A 21,326-nucleotide genomic window follows, 5' to 3' on the forward strand; every position below is an offset into this window, starting at 1 on the left:
TAATGAATTACTTTGCTTGAGTAACTGTCTCCACACTGGCTGTGGGAAATGCAAGAATACACAGTAGAGCCTGTGCTGATTGGAAATCCATATGGTGAGGCCGTAGACAACTAGCAAAGACACAGTCCATTCAGAACTCTGCTGACCTTACGACCTTTGTGCAGACTGCACTTTTGAGTCAAGTAACAAGTCACGGGTCTGAATCTATGCTCAAGCGCTCTGAATCGCTTATGACGCTTATGACCACTATGAAAAAGGATATTTTTTTTAAATTGTCCTCAAAGTCACAGACAGAGTAAGCTGCCGTAGCTATTTCACATCTGCTCTCCTCTGTGGACAGTCCAACTTACTGCTGCTTCATTGAAGGGACAGGAATGCTTGGAATCTCAAGTTATTCTGCATTGCTTGTGTTCTGTGTGCTTGAGAATGGAAAACATTGGGTTGTGTGTGTGTGTGCGTGCGTGTATGTGTGTGTGTGTGGCCTGAAAAGGAGGGAGTGAGAGAATGAAATGGAGTGAGAAAGCCAGAGAGAGAGAGAGAGAGAGAGAGAGAGAGAGATACGAGAAAGAGAGAGATAAGAGATTACAGTTTTACAAATTATTACTTTGTTGAAGTTATAAATAAACTTTTAATCACAGTTACATATTTTTAGACCCTTTTGAAAAAAAATATATATATATTACACAGAGCGTCCATTATCTTCAAAAGCTTCAGAGAGATCAGATAATATTCCCTTTCTCACACTTCTGCCATGACGAGCCTGCTTTCATTTCTGACAATCAAATTAAAATCAAATCAAAGCTCTCCCCATGCAGGAAGTACTGCCCCGCCTCGAGTCATCAAGTGCCAGGAAAAAACGATAGCAACAACTGAAGAAGATCCTGAAGATCTTGAATGGCATGTCTTGAACTAAATTATCACGAGATGAAACCAGATTTGTTCTGGCACGGCTGGTATTTAAATGAAAATGTGCTGTTAGAGAGCGATCATTCAAACTAACAGGACATCGATGGCCATCTTTTTTTTTTTTCTCTTTTTTTTTTTTTTTTTATCTGTGGTCTTCTTCCTCCTCCTTATAACTCATTGGTCAGGCGGACATTTTATTGATCTAAAAAAACATTATAGATAAACACAGATGTATGACACTTGATACATAAGGCCTTTTTTGAAATTTTTTTTAATTTACATATGAACAGACTTTTAAAAAATTCATTACCCTGGCTCTTCCACATCATTCATTTTGAGCTTTTGTCAGCGGATGTTTTGTTGCCGACTGCTGATGTTGTTTTCTGACACGTGTTAATTTCCTCTCAGACCATCCACAGATTGTTTAATTGAATTTATAACCGCGCGGGATATTCAACGGAAACATGTTACATGACTTGTTTAACAAAGGTGATATTTTCAACGCGCTATCCTCGTAGGACAGCTGGTGGGTTTAGAGGGCTTTCATGTGCTTTTCCCATTAAGATAGTCATGTGTTGTTTACAGTCCTGGCCTGCGGTGCTGTAGGTAAAACCCTTGGCATAAACTGGAGACTGAATGAGGGCCAGATGGCCTTTCAAACGCTGCGAGACAGCTAACTTCAAGTGTCATATGTTGTAAAGAGAAAACAGAAAAAAAATAGTCTTACATAACACCTTTTATTTACAACATAGATTTCTGGGAATGAGAGCAAACTATGCAATCTATTTATCTATTCTATTTTTTGACATTCCTCTTATTTGATCTACCGCTCTCAGGACGCATGACAGGAGAGTGGAGAAACTTAAGTGAGCGCGATGCAAGAAAGTGTTATTATGACTGACCTGTAAAGTGGCCACAAAGGGGAGGGGGGGGGGGGGTCATGAATTCCTGCCGTTGTTAAGAAGCTTTGGTCTCTTTAGTAGTTCAGTCAATTATGACTAAAAAAAAAAAAACACCACTGTGATAGATGTTATCCAGGTGTGGGAGCTATCATCCAATAGTAGGCCTATGTTTAAAATTTCACACTTAAATGAGACTAATTGCTGAATTACAGCTTTCTTTTGACATTGATGCTTACCATGTTTCAGTTTTATTGATGTGATCTTTCTCTCCTTCCCTCCCTCTCTCTCTCTCTCTCTCTCTCTCTCTCACTCTCCCCTTCTCTTTCTCTTTCTGCTTGGAGAATAAAGGAATAGATGTTCGTATGGAAACAATTCATGAATCTTGTTTATGTTTTCATCACCCAGCAGAGAGACATTTCCGTGGAAACAGTTTTTTTTTTTTCGTTAATTAATGCAGCATGTTGTCTGGGGACTGCCGGGGCATTTACAGGCCTATGGGAAGTGATATAGATAATGTGCTTTCTCCAGGCGGAAATTGAAGGGAGTAAAGAAGGGACTGAATTTACATTAGATATGAATTATACATTTGGATCCACAGAGGTTCCTAGTGAGTTCTAAATGTGAAAAGGTCAATGATGGTCCATTAGGAGAGACTGAATTTCCACTTCTTTCTCAGTCATTACAAAAGCAGTCATTCTTCTGTGTGTTCCTGAAATATCTTCTCCATCTTTCTCAAAGCCCCCCCCCCCCCATCTTCTCCCTCTTTCCTCTAAGGCTCTCCTTTTCTCTCTCTCTTGTTTGTGTACCATACATTTCCTCGAACGACTGAAAAGATGCAATCGCCCAATGACGTAAGGATGTGTGTAAACAAAATAAGACAGTATTTCAGATGAATGTTTTACTGTTTTAGTCGATTAGCAGTATTGTAGTATGCCTGTTTATAGATTTTTGTGGTAATTATATAATTATATAAATCCAGCTCTTATGTAACAGGGCCTGTTGCTCTGGCATCAGACCAAGTCACTGATTACAGCTGACACAGATTTTCCACTGTTTGTCTGTTCACCTGCAATATTACTAACACGAATACAGTGATAACTAACTCCTTATCTCTCTCGCTCTCTCTCTCTCTCTCTCTCTCTCTGTCTTTTTTTCCCTCTCTCTCTCTCTTCCAGAATTTGAATGGCGAACTGTGTTTTCTTTTTTAAGTAATTTAATTTATTACTGATATTTTCTTTATTTAATTGTTTTCTTTCTTTTCCTTTTTTAATCCAAATCTTAAGTTCACTTGGCGCATTCCACATAATACAATGCGGATTTTAACACCCAACCCCCCCCCCAAAAAAAATCTCACAATGATCATTTTTACAAATGGTTTGACTCCTCATGGCTGTCAGTCTGCACAAGCTGGGCTGTTTTTTTTTGTTTTGTTTTTTTTTTTTTTTGCTTTGTTTTGTTCTATTTTTTGACAGAGGAACCGAAAATGCCGATTCACTGAAAACAAGACCACTTTTTTTTTTGTCTTAACATAATGTGTTTGCAAAGCAGACAGGCTGATTTAAGGCAAAGGGGCGCTGCAACTGTCCATGCTCATTCAAAACACACTCTCTGCCCATGCACGCGTGCATGCATTGCATGAATGATTCATTCCTTCTTCATCACGTTAATTCATTCTATGGGTCAGACTGACCATTATAATCGCGTGCACGGCCAACGTGATCAATATTTTGTTTTGTTTTATTTTGTTTTGCTTTTTTTTTTTTTACAAAACACAGATAACGTAATTAGTTTTTCAAAAGCTACGAATAATATTTCAGATCCTGTACCGATTCCAAAGGCTTCAAACCACCTGAGATTATAAGAGTGCGTCACCAACTCTTGATGTTTGTCTTTTTTTTTCCCAACGTCAGTTTCTTACTTTAAAACCACTCTGTTCATAAAACGGTTTGATGCGTTCCACCGTCTGGGATGACAGCATGCAAACATTAGTGCCATTACAGCTGCATCAGGAATGCTGAGGCCCTAGATATGAGTCTGGCAAATTGATGCCTCATACGTTCCAACCATTTCCAGTTTAAGATGTTAACTGTGAGAATCCCTGAAACCCTGCCATACAAGCACGCTCACTGCATTACATCTTCACTGAAAGAGCTGTCAAGACAGAGCGAGAACATTTTGGTATTCATAATAAAAAAATAAATAAATAAATGCCACTGAAACACAGAGACAATGCAAAATAAATTAAAAGTACTCATAAGCACAGGTTTATCTGCCCGCCCACAATTGTGCATCCACAGCGCTGGGAAAGATTGGACTACCTCTTACAGCACTGAGGGTTTGGCACCAATACTGACTGTAACATTACCCAACATAATGTTATTTTCTCCTCTGGGTCTAACACCCACGTATAACGCCCATCCACAAAAGCAAGCAGACAAAGCGCTGAGTTCAAATTTCTACTGCATCTGTTCTCAGAGGTGTAAACGCGCATTACTGTGGATCATTTTCTTTAAATAAAACGAGAGCCGTTGTAAAAGGCGTTTTTTTTTTTTTTCTGAGTGTGACTGAGGGACAGGGGAGACAACAGTCAACCCTTAGTCAACGTAAAAACAAACATGTCTTTGTGTCTGATCAGAGCTGAGGTAGCAGGGAGGGAGTCAGCTCCCAGAGAGAAAAGACAATGCCAGCCAGTGTGGGAGGGTGTAGATTATACAATAACGCTAGAGCTACTCATGACATTCTGTCTCCCTGTGAAAAGATGCATGAGGCTGGAAAACCTCTTTCTCTCTCTCTTTCTCTCTTTCTCTCTCTCTCTCTCTCTTTCTCTTTTTCTCCTGCAACAGTCAGCCTTTCTGAGCCAGATAAGAGAGAAGTGGCACGGTCAAAAATGAGAAAGAGTGTTGAGTGTGCAAAAAAGAGAAAGAGGGAAGAAGAGAGAGAATGAGAGTGTGGTAGAGGTTGCAAGAGAGTGGGAGAGAGCGAGTTTGAGAGTGAGAAAGAGAGAGAGAGAAAGAGAGAGCAGAGAGCGAGACTTTGTCCCGCCCCCTTGAGACCCCCTGCCTTATAAAGAACCTCAAGAATGGAAACGACCTGCTGAAATCGCCTAAGCAGCAGGGCAACACACTCACTCGTTCAGAACGAGAGGGTGAGAGAGGAGGAGAAGAGGGGAGAGAGAGAGAGAGAGAGAGAGAGAGAGAGAGCCTGCCACCATGGACGAGCAGAGAGGTAGGTCAATGAAAAGCTCTTTCGCTCACACATGCATACACACATACACACAGACACACACACACACACACACATACGCACGCATTCTGAGTTCACTAGAGGACGGGATGTCAGCCTGTGAGTGGCGGGAAAAATGTAGGAGGGTAAGATTTACAGGATACAGTTTGATAGCTTCCATAGATTGGCCTCACTTGTGGTCTGAGCAGTGCATGTGAAAGGCTGTCTCCAAACATCTGATTCTGTCAGTTACTAGCCAACACTCGGACTCACAGTTTGAATAAGTATGTTGTGTAAATTGTTGGGGTCTGGTTGTTTTTCATTACTTATTGACAAGATGTGCGTGACAAATTGCTTAAATAGCTTACTTGTGTAATGTAAGATGCAGTCACTGTATAACTTGTGAGTGAAATTATTCATAGAACCGCTGAAATGCTTGCTGTGTTTGAGCTGCACAATAGCATTTCTTTTTGTACTGAATATTTTTTGTCACAAAAAACAGCGTTGAACAGTGTTTGGCATGTCATAGGACTGAAGAGATTCCCATGAAAATTTCCCTAAGTAACATAATCCCATAGAATGGTTCAAAGAGCCAGGGTGACCTTTAAAGGCCTACCAAAGTATGTGTATGTCTCTGTAAGTCTCTGAATCTAAATAAAACCTTCTTGCCTTGGGCTACTTGTCAAATAACCAATCTCCAGCACCCACTTGACGACAAGACGCTTTTAAGTTTATCTATGACTTATCATCTCAGATCATGAGACATAAGCAAAGTCATGCTTCAGGATGTGAAACTTCTCCATAAGCTGTTGTACAGAAAAAATGACAAGTGACATGTGTTTTTTTTTACATAACATAGTGACTGATGGAAAAAAACAAAGGCAAAACATAAGCAAGCTCTAACACAGACAACGTTTTTGCGCACAAGGGTGTGCTGGAAAAATAAGATAAGGTGTTGAATCCTCCTTAAAAAGAAAGAAAGAAAGAAAGAAAGAAAGAAAGAAAGATAGGAAGAAGCTTTCACACGCTTTTCTAATGTGCCTGCATTAAGCTCTGGTCTGCGTCCAGATGATGGAGTTATGGTGGAGGAGGCGGGGATGGTGGGGGCAGGCAGGGTGGGGGGGTTGGGGTGGGGGGGGGGGTGCTTGGCTTACAGCTAACAGACTTTCTGAAAGAAGAAAGCAAAGTGGACATGGAAGAAGACGGCTGGAATTATGTAACATTAGAAGCACTCTCCATGAGTTAAGACAGGCCATCTGGAAACCCAGCAGGACAATGTAAAACAAAAACGGCTCCGCAAGTCTAACTCAGCGAAACTGCATGAAACCTACACATTACCTTACTTACGCCTCGTTGACGAGTTAAATTTAAAAATCAAAAAAAAAAAAAATCTCATAATCTTAAAACAGCACGAAATAGGCTATGTTTTCTCTTTTCTTTTCTTTTCTTTTTTTTTTGGCAACATGCATTTGCTTACACAGAATTTCTGTGGTCTCATTTTCATGCTTAAGGAGGACCCAGTCCCTCTGTCAAGGGTATCCTCTCCCTCCCACCCACTCTAACCCCCCCCCCCCCCCCCACCCCCCCACCCTTTCTCCGTCGACAAGCTCCTTTTATAGTTCACCGGGGAAACCAAATTTCCTGTCGCTGACACAACAAGGTCAGTGTGCATGTTCCTTGAAATTCCAGTCATGTGTCATTTGAGGAAGTCCCTCCTAAGACTGTTGGAGAAACAACGTCCTGGTGATTCCCTTTTTTTTTTTTTTTTCTTTTTTTCTTTTTTTTAAAAGGGCTATTTCAGACACACTCAAGTTGTGTATAGAAGAAGTCTGCGCCAACAAGAAGTACATGCTTGAGACATTACTCACTCTTTAGAGAAGCTATTTAGAAATCCAAAACATAGAAGCGTTTCCACTGGACACAGCATTATTTCGGCCTTGTGTTTTTTAATGATTAATGTCATTATGAAAACATCTGCTTGGGCATGAGCAGCAAAATATTTTGAAGATGACTAGAATAGACATGGGTTTCCAGTCTACAATATGTTGGGAGAGGTGGTATCTCTAAAGAATCTGATGCTAAGCTTACTGGCGGAATGAATTGATCAGACTACATGAATTATGCCCTAAAACAGAGACAAAAAGCAACTGTTTGTTACCATGGTGACTGTGCAGCTGAAGTAAACATGTGCCAAAAAAATGGAAACATGCCCACTGTGAAACACATATCTGTGTGACTTACCGGTTATACTTTTAGACAAAAAAATGACCATATTTAGTATCAGAAGAAGGTTGTGTTTAAACGATGTACCCATGCATTTAAAGACAATTACAGGACGTGGAGGATGTGGGTTTTGTGTGAGTGAACCGTGTTGCATTGTTTTTCTAAAACATGAAGGTTTTTGCTTGTTGCGTTCAGTCATTGTGGATAGATGAAACTTGTTAGACAAGACGGTATGAGTTGCCTTGGATGAGTTTTCTCCTTTTCACCCAGCTTTGAATGTAGCTCTTACACAATCCTGGTTTGATCGATTACTTATGTTTAAGGAATCCATACATTCTTGTGAGTGTTCTGGGAATAGCCATTTAAAGCAGGACGGGCTGTTTCTCTCTGTGTATATTTCTCCTTGAAAAACTGACTCTATCTTGTGTGACAATCCTACAGTGGAAAAGTTAAACGATGTTCTCAGTCACGTAACATGTTGCAAAAGCTTCTTTAAATGAGGTAAATATCTTAAGGCAGTTTCAGAAAGTGCAGTAAGTGAGTAAATGAGGGATTTGACATTTATTGATGTCACAGTTGATGTCACATCATGCTTAGGGTCTAGCACACGAATGATACCACAGTTACACATTGCATTGGTTGCCATAGTAGAAGGAAGAGACTCATTTACTCTGAAATGCAGGTCATTATCAGGCAGGAACATCCGTTCATTCATTGGAGATTCACAGCAAAACAGATGAGAAACTCTAGTGTTAGCAGGGAGTCTTATGACAAAGTTGAGTGGAGAAGTTTTCAAAGAGGTTGTGTTGTCCACAAACCTTTTTCACGCCTAAAAAAACAGAACACAGACTGTATTCTCCTTGGTCATGGAAACAAATGTCATGGGGTCAAATGAGTCATAAGTTTCACAGTATTCTCTGCAAACCAGTGTGCGCTAACCACAGATAAAATGTTCACGTCTCTGGTGGGCGTGTGATGGTATGAGTTATGTTTTCCTGACATTGATGAGGTCCACTTTACCTCTTAAAAGTCATGGTATTCAAACCTGTTGTAGTTTTGCATACATGTTCCTGTTTTCTGTACGCGTTCATTGTTTTCACTCATTATATTAAAGGGGGATGAGGTTGCAAACAGACTAAATGTTTGTTCCTGTTTGTCGGGTTTCCTTACAGAACTGGAAGAGGATGAACGGAGCCGTTTTTGTAAAAGTAGTTTAAAAAGGGAAGAGGGTGGTATAAGTTCAAGTTCAAGTTCAAGTTCAAAGTTTTATTTGTCTCTTCCCAAGGTACAGTGTAAAGTAAACAGTGAAATGATGGTCAGCGGCAGGGCAGGGAAGACGAACCACAAAACTCACAATAGAAAAATGTTACTGCATGCTCCTACTAGATACAGGAAGATGTACCATAAAACTCACAATAGAAAAATGTGCAAAACTCACAACAGAAAAAAAAATTTTTTTTGAAAGAATATAACTAAAGAAGATAGAGAGAAGAAAGAAGCCAGATAGGACTAGAAGCCACATAGACAACTAGGTCAGAGTTGTACCGCACTGCAGGATAAATGACTGAGATGCCTGTTAGAATACAGGGTGATCATTGTATAGATACATAGTATATATATATGTGTGTGTGTGTGTGTGTATATATATATAGATATAGATATACATAGGGGCTCAGTTCTGATGGCCTAGGGGAAGGAGCTCCTACGGAGCCTCTCAGTATTGACCTTGAGGTTGCGGAGGTATCTGCCTGACTGCAGCCACTGAAAGAGCCCTTGGTTTGGGTGATGGTGGTCCTTCATAACTCCTACCGGCTCTGTTCCTGCACCGCTCTGCATACAAGTCCTGGAGGAGAGTGAGGACAATCCCTGTGGTGTGCTCAGCTAGTCGCACCACCTTCTGCAGGGCCTTTCGGTCCTGTAAAGAGCAGTTCCCATACCAGGCAGTGATGCATCCTGCCAGAATGCTCTCGACGGCACCAGAGCAGAAGGTTTTTAAAATCTGTTTTGGCTGTCTGAATTTCTTTAACAGTCTGAGGTGATAGAGGCGCTGACTTGCCTTTTTCACCAGGGTGGTTGTGTGCGTGGTCCATGTCAGGTCCAAGGCGATGAGTGCGTGGAGGTATCGGAAGCTGCTCACCCCCCTCCGCTGAGGCACCGTTGATGGAGAGCGGGGTGTAGCTCTTCTGTCACGTCTTGCAGAAGTCAACTGCCAGCTCCTTTGTTTTGCTACGATAAGGGAGAGGCAGTTGACCTGGCCCCATTTTGTCAGGTCCTCCACTGCTTCCGGGTAGGCCTTCTCGTTGTTGTTGGTGGTGGTGATCAGGCCCACCACCACAGTAATGTCCGCAAAGTTATCTTTGTCCTGCTGTGTTGGATGACGTTAAAAGGAAGTTCCACTGAACCCACTGGTGCCTGAACTCGAGCCTCAGAAGACTTGAAATTATCGTACAAAAACACCTTTCTCAAGTTACACTGTGAGTACAGAGCTACTCTTAGGCATCACCTTCATCTTACTGTGAAGAATTTCTTTCTAGATACGTGGTCTATTCTGAGAAAATAATGCTCCCATTCTCAGGGCATCAGTAAATATTTTGATGAATGTGAGAGCAATGTAAACTGTATTCCAAAACTATCTGGGTCAAGAGACCTCAGCCTAGTCGTAATTTTACAGGAGATTCTGAGACAGTGATGGAATCGCTCACGGAAAGAATGGTGTCGTTCCCCTCCAACAGACTTCCAGACACTTGTAGATTAAAGCTACACTAACGACCCAGCATACTATCAAGAGATGCTTTATTTTTGCTTTTCCTTTTTGTAGCCATCAGGAGGGGCCAACCTTTGTTTCCATGATCTCAGCCCTGTATTGAATTTAGACGCCATTGGACTGACTTAGTTCCCAGCTAAAATGGCTGGGTAATGCAAGCCAGTTTCAGGATGACACTGACAAACAGCTTTGAGATACGGCTGATCATGCTTTCAACCAAATAAGGTAAGGTCTAGACAAAAAGCTTTCTCAACATCAAGAAAGAGAAAGGAGAAGCTGATCACAGACCGTTCAGGGGTAATTACATGTTAAATACTATGATTCATTTCCTTAACTGGTCTCTAATGTAGCTGATCAGATGATTTAAGATTTAACAACATAGCTGCTGATTTTTATTTATTTATTTATTTATTTTTAATACCTTAGAATTTTAGAATGCATCTACCAAAATGTAAATGAATACCTCAAATCACAGGAAATACAGTGAATGTTTGTTTGGAAAAAAAACAACAACCACAACAACAACAACAACAACAACAACAAAAAGTTCAATAGGAGTGACCGTGGTTGGTGCCTAGACCAAAGGAAGAAATCATTCAGTAAGTCCTGACCTGGAGAACAGACAGGGGAACTATGTATAAAGGAGTTCAGCCTGGTGTGGACATGTCTTTTTTAAGGTAGAAACAGGAAACATTGAGGAAATGGGTGTGGAAATATCATTTTCAATAATCTCAGAGGACAAAATGTCTTGGGCGGAGGGGAAATACGCATTCATTAGTAATAAAAATCTAGTTCATTTACTATGTGTTGATATGATGGAGCTGAACTGGCCTTGAGGTTTGTTGCTGAATGCAACAGAGTTTTGAGACCGGTCCTTTGATGTTCCGGCTTTTTTTTTCCTTTCTTTTTTTAAATGAAACGGGTTTTCTTTCATGCGCTTCTGAGGGATTCCCTGTTTTAACACCCGATGAGTAATAACATTTAAACGCAGAGAGTCAGTTAGACACCAGCTGTGGATGTTTGTGGGTATAGCATACATTGTCTTAGCTTTGTGGTTCATATTCTTAAGCTTTATTAAGCTGATTGTCCTGATGCTCTTAAACTGTACGCCGTGGCCAAGAGATAAAAGCGGTGAAACATTTTAAGAGGACTTCCTAGAGAGGAAAATGTGTTGAAATTTGTAACAGTGCTCTGTGCCAAATCCATTGTGCTTTGTTGATTATGTTGTGGAGGAAAAACATGTCTGGCTATGTCTAGAAACATTAGTCATTTTACGGCTAAGCAACTCAGACTGTAGAACTGCAAATTCCCCTTAACCTCTGCATCACTCACTGCGAAACCTTAAAAGCAAACTGGCTGTGAAGAGACCACCTTTCCACTGTGTGTGACCCATCAAAGACTCTCCTGAAAAAGAATGCGTTTAATGCGTTTAATAGGATAAAGAGAGAAAGATGCCTTTTAAGGAAGACTAGCTTCTACTGTTACAGTAGTGAAAACTGTACATGAAAGACATTTAAAATATAGAGATCTACACATAGGTTTTTAAGGGTCATCATTACAGGCCGTTATGATTTACCTAGTGAAACAGAAGACAGTTAAAGTCATATTTGCTGTAATTAGGGAGGAAATCATTTTTTTCCTGTCTGTTTTTTTGGCAGCAATCGCTGAAGCTTATTCCAGAGTTTTCAGACATTGGTCGGAATGATAAAAGGAGGGGGGGGGGGGGGGGTGAAAAAAAAAGTTTCTGGTCTGCCTTTTAAACAGACCTCTTTGAACTTGAGTGGGAGATGACAAAAAAGCTGTTACCACAAAGCATGACATCTCTTAAATTAAACACATCATGCGACAAGCGGTCTCTCATATATGCACACGCTTCGCACACTGTCAGTCATTGTGTATGAAACCCCGCTAGGCAAGACAGTATGAATTGCCTTGGGTGAGTTTTCTCCTTTTCAGCCAGCTGGGAATGTGGCTCTTACACAATTCCAGTTTGATTGACTCCTGATGTGTGGGGAATCCATAGATTCTTGTGAGTGTTCTGGGAATAGCCATTTAAAGCAGGGTGGGCTGTTTCTCTCTCTGTATACCTCTCCTAGAAAAAAATGGCTCTATTTTGTGTAACAGTCCAACAGTGAAAAAAAAGTGAAGCAATATTTTAGCTCGCTTAAAACTTTAAAACTTTTTTTTCCTCCCAGGGACACTCCCTGAATTAGGCCTTACCACTGTCAGACACAACATAAAAATTGTTTCAGTGTCATAAAATCCCTGCAGCTACTCCAGCGCATGTCATCATCGGTCAGGGAGTGGTCCAAAACACCTTGCTTTTGTGCAAAGGTCTAAAAAGAATAGTGCACTTGTCATCACTCTAATTGTTCCTTGACTGAAGTTCAAATACCATGTACGAGTCACACAAAGCCAATGATGATGGATAATACTCTGAAGTAATTCTGCATGTAACACTGTTGGCTAAACTATCCTTACACCAGTAATTACCATGTGCAGGGTAAAACTTAGCATTAACTCCCTATTCACATTGTCATATATAGGCGATGTCATTTCTGACAGGCACAGATGACATCATTCGGGAGAGGGTGAATCGACGCAGCATGCATTTGTTTTCTGTTACTGTGGGGTTCTATAAGGTACAGCCGCCAAAAATGTACCCTGTGGGAATTATCCTGTACTTCTAGTTTTGAGTTCCTAAAAGATAATCAAAGAGTGTTTAAAAGACAGCCTTGAAGTGCGTTGGCCTTGTTTAAACCTAACCAATGCTATTTTAAAGTCAAGAAAGAACCAACAAAAGAGAACACTTAAAACCTTCTGTCACTGGTCTTGCAGTTGTAAGCGAACTGAGCAAAATCCAGGGTTATGTTCACTATTTGTTTTAGCATTCACTTTGACTTAGGTATGTAATGGATAAGACGCTGCATTACCTAATGCTATTTTCAGCCAAAAGACAAGTTAATACAGGCAAATCGCTCCGAAGAAACAGAGATCCCGTTGTGTATGCACATGTCACCCCCCCCCCCCCCCCCCCCCACCACACACACACACACACACACACACACACACACACATACACACACTCATTCACATACACATACACACACATCTTTGCCTATGTTGAGTAAGCACTTGGTTGAGCTGTCTAGTCTAAGTCAGCCCCGTAAAGAGGACTGGTTTGGAGAATCTGAACAGCGCTGCTACACACATTTTTGTGGTTGATAACCACAGCACTAACTGCTACTCGATAAAACTATGACGTTAAAGTGACTTAGAGTAACTTAAAGGAAAGAGGTGTTTGGGGAAGAAATCAAAAGAGGAACAACACTTGGTTTGCGGACTAGTGTGGGTGAGTGCTTTCTGTTTGTATGGCCCAGTCATAACACAGTCTTTGCTGCGGATGATGAAATTTGTTTAGAGTTAAGGGCTTCAAAATGTAATGATGGAGCCCTTAACCATTCATAATGACAGAGAAGGAAATATTTCAGTCTCATATATATATTAGTGTTAGTTTTATTAGTGTAAAACAGGTAATATTATGATATAGTCAATACCATGTCTAATTTTTTTATTATTGTGTTAAGTACTTTGCATTGTTATCCAACTTGTCTGATTTTTTTTTTCAAATATTTCTTATTCATATGACACTATGTGTTATGTGTCATGTGGAACATTGGGTTGTCCTATCCCAGAGTTCCCATCTTAGGGTAAAACAGCTGTTATGATTACATGACATGGTTGTTATCACTAATACTTATCTGACCGACACAGACTAATCTTATTGGTTTATTTGACATAGCCTGGCATTAAATCTTAGGCTGCACTTGAGAGTTACTTGGAGTTTGTTTCCTTTGTTTCCATGGTAACCACTGGTAAACACCAGGGCGACACACAATAAGAGTTTACAGATGATGTTATTTTGCTTTGACATCTGGGGTCCAGAGGAATGAGGTAGATACACAGACGTCTGGATGGGTTGGCTGCATTCAAAGGCCGCTCCCAGATTAGAGCATCCGCTGTGTTTCGTTTAGTGGTGCTGCTTAATCTGCATACAGATTTAAGTATTGACAAATTTACTTAACTGCATTCGTATTGGGGTTGCAAAAACCCATTTATGCGAAACTTTGGGGACACTTCGTCAAAATGTATCGCTTCTGAGTGAACAGGTTCCGATAGGACCTCTGTGTTGTACAAAATGAATCACGACACCTTTTCCTCTCTTGAATGAAGGGATTAAATGACTGAATCCGTAACGACTGTACTGAAGGGATCAGTCAAGCATAAACTTTATAGTGGAAAATATTGTATAAAGTCTTTGTATGCCTGGGAACAATTGCAGGATATTCTTGCTACAATATCAACAACTAAGGAAGTGTAGGAGTTGCTGATAAGATTGGGAAAGTTTATTCCCACATTCTCTCTTATCATCATTACCACTTCGTTTCCTCAGTGTCTTAATTATCTTATTGTGTCCTGAACTAATATTTTAACGATTTCTGGCATGCAGGTGACAGTAATCACAGCAATAATAAATAAGTATGTAAGTAAGTAAATGAATACATGAACAAATAAACACACACTGCCGAAAACGGGGGTCATTAACGCAAAAAAAGGTATTTCTGAAGACATACACAGCTGAATGCGGTTCGCGTGCATTAACTTGCAGATCGCGTTCCGCTCACTAACTGCTACGTCATCACATCGTACTACTGAGTTCAAAACAAGAATTCCCCGCGAAGAGAAACATTTTGGACTATAATAACCGATGATTTTAGAGCTCGACTTCTGAGCAGATGCAACGACAGGGTTAATTTAATTTGGCACACCGATGCTAAATTCACTGGCTTCCCGAACGCCGTCCGACCAAAGGTGAAGATGAGCAAAACGTAGAGCAGCCCTTTAAAATCAGGAATCAAACCACCAGTGTGCATTAGCGGGTGGCGCGTATGCGCAGGTAAGAACTTGGCAAGTTGTTAGCTGGTCAGCTGATCTGTTAGATAGTTTGGTCAATTTGGCAGTTGTCTGAAAGCTCATTAGATCTGTGGGTCGTTTCTACTGCCGTTATTTCTCCAACATCCGTGTGTGCCGGGTGAAGTTCTGGACAGGTTTACAAAACCTAAGTGCAAGTAATTAACTGTTTAAACAAGCCATGCATCATTCATCGCATTAGATTACATAGGTTACACCCAATACAGGAAAACAGTGACACTTCCCCTACACTGCACCGAAAAGAGTGTTGAGAGAGAACATATGGGCTAGCACACCAGAGGAGACTGCTGAACAACACTACGAGTTGGGCTAAGCTTTGTATAATTTTCCTGTGTCCTGTGACTGAGTATACGGACACGCTTGATGATGAAGTTTTTTTTGTTGTTGTTGGAGGAGTAAATTGAAAAATAGTCGGTCGGAGGGCAGTCCAATAAATATCTAAATAATTAAACTGTCATTACTTAGTCCGCCTCAAGACATCAGCGCTTCATCTGCACTCTTCAGCTCGACGAGTTCTACTCTCAAAAAATTATAAATTTTGGTTGGATTTTTAAGGCCAGATTTGCAGTATCAACGAGCAAGAGATGTCAGGTGATTGTTTGTGACTGTTGTCACAAAATTTCTTATTGTCTGTCTTCGTTTTGTTTATTTGTTTGTTTGATGTATAATCAAATGGAAACAAAACATAAGGCCAATACAAAGTGATTAAGAACACTGTGAATATCAAAGTCCTTTTATTATCTCTCTCTCTCTCCCTCTCCCTCCCTCCCTCTCTCTCCCTCCCTCTCTCTCTCTCTCTCTCTCTCTCTCTCTCCCTCTCCCTCTCCCTCTCCCTCCCTCCCTCCCTCCCTCCCTCTCTCTCTCTCTCTCTCTCTCTCTCTTTCAGAAATGAAGGTGAAAAATCCATGGCACAGGCCGGTCATTATCTTAATAATAGTCCTCATTGCCATAGGGATCGTTGTTATGGTGGCCACAGCTATCATACAGAACAAACCTCTGCATCAGAAATATAAGGTAAACATGGATCCATTGTTTACAGTGTTGTCTACTGGACTTAATGATACATTCTCCATAGGCACACAGTGTTACTCTGTCTGTGCTATTCAGCAGCCAATGAGAAAACACACATTTAAAAAAAAAAAAAGTCAGGAAACTCCATTTATGTAATGATAGTTTTCTGTTTTCTCCAATGTTTCTGGAAACTTCAAACATTTCATATTTAGATAAGGCATTCAGGTATGTGTTTCAGTATCGGTTTGTGTTCGGTTGAAAAAACAGAAAAGGTCTGTTTAATTTGCCTTTGACATGTGTTTGTATCTGCAGTATGGCATAGTTCTGGATGCAGGCTCCTCCCACACCTCAGTGTTTATTTATGAGTGGCCTGCAGAGAAGGAGAACAACACTGGAATGGTTCGTCAGAAACATGCCTGTGATGTCAAAGGTACACACACAAAAAACCCCCCCCAGTGATCATAAATAAGAGTCAGTGTGTGAGTTATGCCAGCAAGCATATACAGTACTGTATTTTCGGAGAAATCCGTTGCACCTCTTTCGGATTACACCACATGATTTCAATTGACTCCACGTGTGGAAGCGCACATCTCACAACTTACTTTGATGTTCACCGACTTATGCCATATTTGGGGATGACATATTTCGATGCAGTTTTTGTTGATTAATCATCAAATAAAAAAAATCTTAATCTTGCTTTTACATATGGAAACCCTAGGAAATTCTTCTTTTAGTTCTGAGCTCAGCGAAGCGTGTCTGTTTCGTGAAAACGCACGTGGATTCCCCTGAGGTTGTGCGTCGATTGTTAACGTGAGTGGCTGTTTTTTTGGGGGTTTTTTTACAAGCGTGACTGAACTGCATTTCTCTGTTTTTGTTGGGTGCTGTTTCTTCCAGGCAAAGGCATCTCCAGTTATTCAGGTAACCCAGCAGGGGCAGGCAGCTCTCTGACTGACTGCATGGCAGAAGCCCAAAAAATCATACCAGTCCACAGGCACCAGGAAACCCCAGTCTATCTCGGGGCTACCGCAGGGATGAGGCTACTAAGGTAAATCTGACTTTCGCTGGCGTACAAGATTACCAATCAGAGTGCAGTTTTACGCAAAACAAAGGGAGATTTTGTAACTTTTTGTCAAGGATTATTCGACGTTTGTTAAAAAGTGATGTATAATATATTTAATATAAGTTGGTGGGTAAATTAAAAGGAGTAATAGAATATCTTACATAATTCACTCTTACCAGACAGACACATAGTTGGAATACAGTTCAAACTCTGTGTCTCTGAGTGTCTCACTTCAAAACTCCCTTTAGGATGGAGGACAGCAGCCTGTCGGATCAGGTTCTTGACGCGGTTGAGAGATCTCTGCAGACATATCCTTTTGACTACCAGGGTGCCCGTATAATCACAGGCCAAGAGGAGGGAGCTTTTGGCTGGATCACAGTTAACTATCTGAGCGACAATTTCAGGAAGGTGCAGTAAAATAAAAGTTTGTGCGTATATTTGCTTAAAGCTAGCACGTCAATGTTCAGATGTTGAAGTTGGCTTAGTGTGATGCTTTTTTTTTAAATTGGTTTTCGCCCCATGTTTTAACATGACAGGCATCAGGAACAATAGGAGCACTCGACCTGGGTGGAGCCTCAACCCAAATTACCTTTGTCTCTAAGGAGAATTCAGAAAATCCAGAGAATTCTATGGACTTCCGGCTTTATGGGAATCCTTACCATCTATACACGCATAGCTTCCTCTGTTATGGGAAGGACCAGGTTCTAAAGCTTGCTTTGGCAAAGAAACTTCAGTCACTGGAGGTAGAGATATTAAGATCATTTTGTTTATTTTCAAACAGCAGTTCGTCCTTAGTACGTCACGTGTCTTACTTCTGTGTATTTTGCTACCCTCTTTCCCAAGATGCAAGAAGATGTACTGAAAGACGCTTGTTTCCACCACGGCTATAAAGCTAATAAGACCCTCTCGAGTGTTTTCAACACACCGTGTGTTAGTGAAAAGCTTGCTGACTCTCCAAAAAGCTTCATCCACTGGGGCACTGGGGATGGTGTAGAATGTCAAAATGCTGTGAGGAAAGTCTTCAACCACAGCTGCTGTCAATACTCAACGTGCTCCTTCAATGGGGTCTACCAACCACCTGTGGAAGGGCACTTTGGGGTGAGAATGATAGACAGATCATTTGTCTCTGTTTTTTTCTGAGACATATCACCCTTGTAGTAATGAAAAAAAGTTTGAGGTTTATGTATTACCCAACGACTAATTTCTTTAGAAACATATGAGCTTAAAAAACTTAAGGTGAAGTATTTTGTTCATTTTTTTCATCCTTTAGGCTTTTTCTGCATTCTACTTTGTGATGAACTTTTTGAATTTGACTAATGACGACTTGGAGACGGCTAAGGCCAAGCTTATAAACTACTGCTCAACCCCATGGGAAGAGGTGAGAGGGTTTTGCCCACAGACTATCGCTTTTGTCCCCTAATCCTACAATTCTGCCCCCACGGCTTTGTTTTGTCCGTTACTCATCATAACTCTGTGTCTTAATTTGTGGAACTCCCTCAGATAAAGAGCAGCTATCCCAGCGTGAAGGAGAAGTACCTGGCCGAGTATTGCTTCTCGGGAACTTACATTCTTACTCTGCTTGAGGATGGTTACAACTTTACCAGCACAACTTTCAAAAACATCGAGTTCATCAAAAAGGTGAACTATTTTGATGATAAGCTCAAAATGTAGGGGCTTAACCCTCATTTGAGATGCATGCGTAGAAGCAGATTTATGTTATCAGACAGTGTCGTTAATACAAAAGTTTCAGAAATGGAAGTAGATATGGATCAGCCGTATGCAGGTGGAGTCAGGGACGGCACGGTGACGCAGTGGGTAGCGCTGTCGTCTCACAGCAAGAAGGTCCAGGGTCCTTTCTGTGTGGAGTTTGCATGTTCTCCCCGTGTCTGCCTGGGTTTCTTCCGGGAGCTCCGGTTTCCTCCCACAGTCCAAAGACATCCAGGTTGGGCGAATTGGAGACGCTAAATTGCCCCTAGGTATGAATGTGTGTGTGAGTGTGTTTGTCTGTGTGTCTACCCTGCGTTTGACTGGCGACCTATCCAGGGTGTTTCCCCGCCTTTCGTCCTTATGAGCGCTGGGATAGGCTCCAGCACGCCCTGTGACCTTAATTAGGAAAAGTGGCTTTGAAAATGAGCGAGTGAGTGAGAGGTGGAGTCAGGAAGCAGGACGCTGTGTTGATAGTCAATGCGTGTAACCCTTTGCCTGTCTCTCCGCCTGCAGATTGCGGACAGTGATGCCGGCTGGACTTTAGGTTACATGCTCAATCTGACCAATATGATCCCCGCCGAGGCCCCGGACACGCCCCCTCTCCCTCACGGCGGGTTCGTGAGCCTCATGCTTGTATTGTCACTGCTAATCTTCAGCCTCGTCATTGTCGGTTACAAGTGTTTCCGACGGCCGGTGGTTTACAGCTCTGCCCCGAAGGACATCGTTTAACTCAGCGTGTTCTGGTGACAACCCCCCCCCCCCCCCCCCCCCCGCCTCTGCTAAGTGAATGTCTAGCCTTTAAATAAGATCAGCAAGATGTTTGGGTATGGAGTTATGCAAATCCATTACCAACCATATGAAGAAAAAAAAAAAAAAAAGGTCTTGTATTTCAACACACTTTGAATGTTTTACCTCAACTGATGAGGAAGGCTGAAGAAACTTTTTTGATGCAGGAAAAATTATTTGTGTACCTTCTGGTGGATTTGGGAGGCAAATGATTGCATGCACTCACATGTATGCACACACACACACACACACACAGAGTTGGGTATGATGTACCCTGATTTCATACTTTTTAATGATTTTGTATGACCACAGTTTTAAACGTAACCTCCAAACGTTGTCTCAGGACATTTCAAAAATGGGAGAAGAAGATGACCATGTAGCTGGAAGGCAAAATGCACTGAATGATATTGTATGTCTCTCATTTTTTGGTGAGGACATTCTCTGTCTTTACAACAGTATGTCTATAGAAAAGTACATGTAGCAGTTTTTTTTCCCTTTGCCAGTATTTCCTACTCTTTTTTAAGGAGTGTTTTGAAGCCGTGGAGGAGGTCCTCACTTGGTCATACATATATATGTTTCTGTCTCTCTTTTATGGCTGCACTAAATTCAGAATAATTCAGTGTATTCAGACCAATTTCCTAATCATTCAGCGTTTCCCTTTTTGTAAATTATGTGTGAATTGAGCAACTGCCTGTGAAGTTTGTTTGTTTTTGTATTTTCTGTTTTTTTTTTTTTTTTTCTATATCCTTTTTTGTTGTTGTTTTATTTGGTATCACCCCTGCTGACTTCACGTCTGAAAAAAAGAAGAAAAAAAAAAAACAACCAGAAAAAAAAAACAACACTTCAACAGAAGTTCACTGGAATCTGAAAAAAAGAAAAAAAAAACGTTTATGAAATGTCTTTGTTGTTCTTGCGAATTGTGCTGTAGTTGACTGGAAATCAACTGCTTTTTGTTAGAGTCATGTTATGTTTTTATATATTTAAACACTGAAATGGCATTTTTATATTTTTGCCTTCACGCATACCTGTCTTACTATTTTTGTACTATTGTGAGGCTATTACAGCAAAATATATGTATATCTATGTATATCTATCTATCTGTCTGTCTTTCTCTCTCTCTCTCTACCTCTTTCTCTCTCTCTCTCTCTCTCTCTCTCTCTCTCTCTCTCTCTGTATGCGTAGGTTCTTAACAGTGAAATTCTGACATTTAACATGGAAGTTGTCGGCAGGGATCTTTATATCTGATACTCTTTATTTCTGAATCGCTACTCAGTATGTCCAGGTTAAAAATGAAACAAAACAAAAATATTCCTTACAAAGGTTTACAGTGTGCCAATATTCCACAGGAATACAATACCAACATACTGCCACTGAAATCCAAAGAAATAATCTGCCATATTGATTTGATGAGTTTACACGCATAATCTGGATTACGGGGATTATTGTAGACCTGAAAATATGAATATACAATATATCTACCAAGTTTGCATTTATACTTCACCGTCATGTATATATTTTGTGAAAAGCACAGAATGCCCGTGAATAGTCATTTCATATAAAGTACAGCCATTCATTGGGTAATACGCAAATGGTTGTACCAATCTGCAAGTGTGGGAGATTAAATGCAACAGTGTCCCTCTGGGCCAAGAGAGTCTCTTTTTCTCATTAACAGTCAAACTTGCGACATTAGTTTAGCCCGGTCCTCCATTCATATTGGATGGATCTCAAAGCACGGACCTGCTGGACAGAAGAG

General features: G+C 40.9%; 1 protein-coding gene across 1 annotated transcript; it reads left to right on the top strand.

Annotated features, from left to right (window-relative positions):
- Positions 1–4,950: 4,950 nt before the first annotated feature.
- entpd1 (ectonucleoside triphosphate diphosphohydrolase 1) lies at positions 4,951–19,536 on the top strand. The gene is made up of 10 exons (XM_030774337.1): positions 4,951–5,033; positions 15,896–16,023; positions 16,333–16,450; positions 16,915–17,065; positions 17,329–17,488; positions 17,617–17,823; positions 17,924–18,178; positions 18,351–18,458; positions 18,581–18,718; positions 19,301–19,536. The coding sequence occupies exons 1-10, from the start codon at positions 5,018–5,020 to the stop codon at positions 19,514–19,516; spliced, it is 1,497 nt and encodes a 498-aa protein (XP_030630197.1). The 5' UTR covers positions 4,951–5,017; the 3' UTR covers positions 19,517–19,536.
- The last annotated feature ends 1,790 nt before the right edge of the window (positions 19,537–21,326 follow it).

Source organism: Chanos chanos, chromosome 5, assembly GCF_902362185.1.
Source record: "Chanos chanos chromosome 5, fChaCha1.1, whole genome shotgun sequence".
NCBI lineage: Eukaryota > Metazoa > Chordata > Actinopteri > Gonorynchiformes > Chanidae > Chanos > Chanos chanos.

Coding starts and splice junctions, on each gene's coding strand:
- entpd1 (XM_030774337.1), top strand. Junction 17,489..17,616: donor TGAGCGACAATTTCAGGAAG/GTGCAGTAAAAT, acceptor TTAACATGACAG/GCATCAGGAACAATAGGAGC. Junction 18,459..18,580: donor GCTCAACCCCATGGGAAGAG/GTGAGAGGGTTT, acceptor GAACTCCCTCAG/ATAAAGAGCAGCTATCCCAG.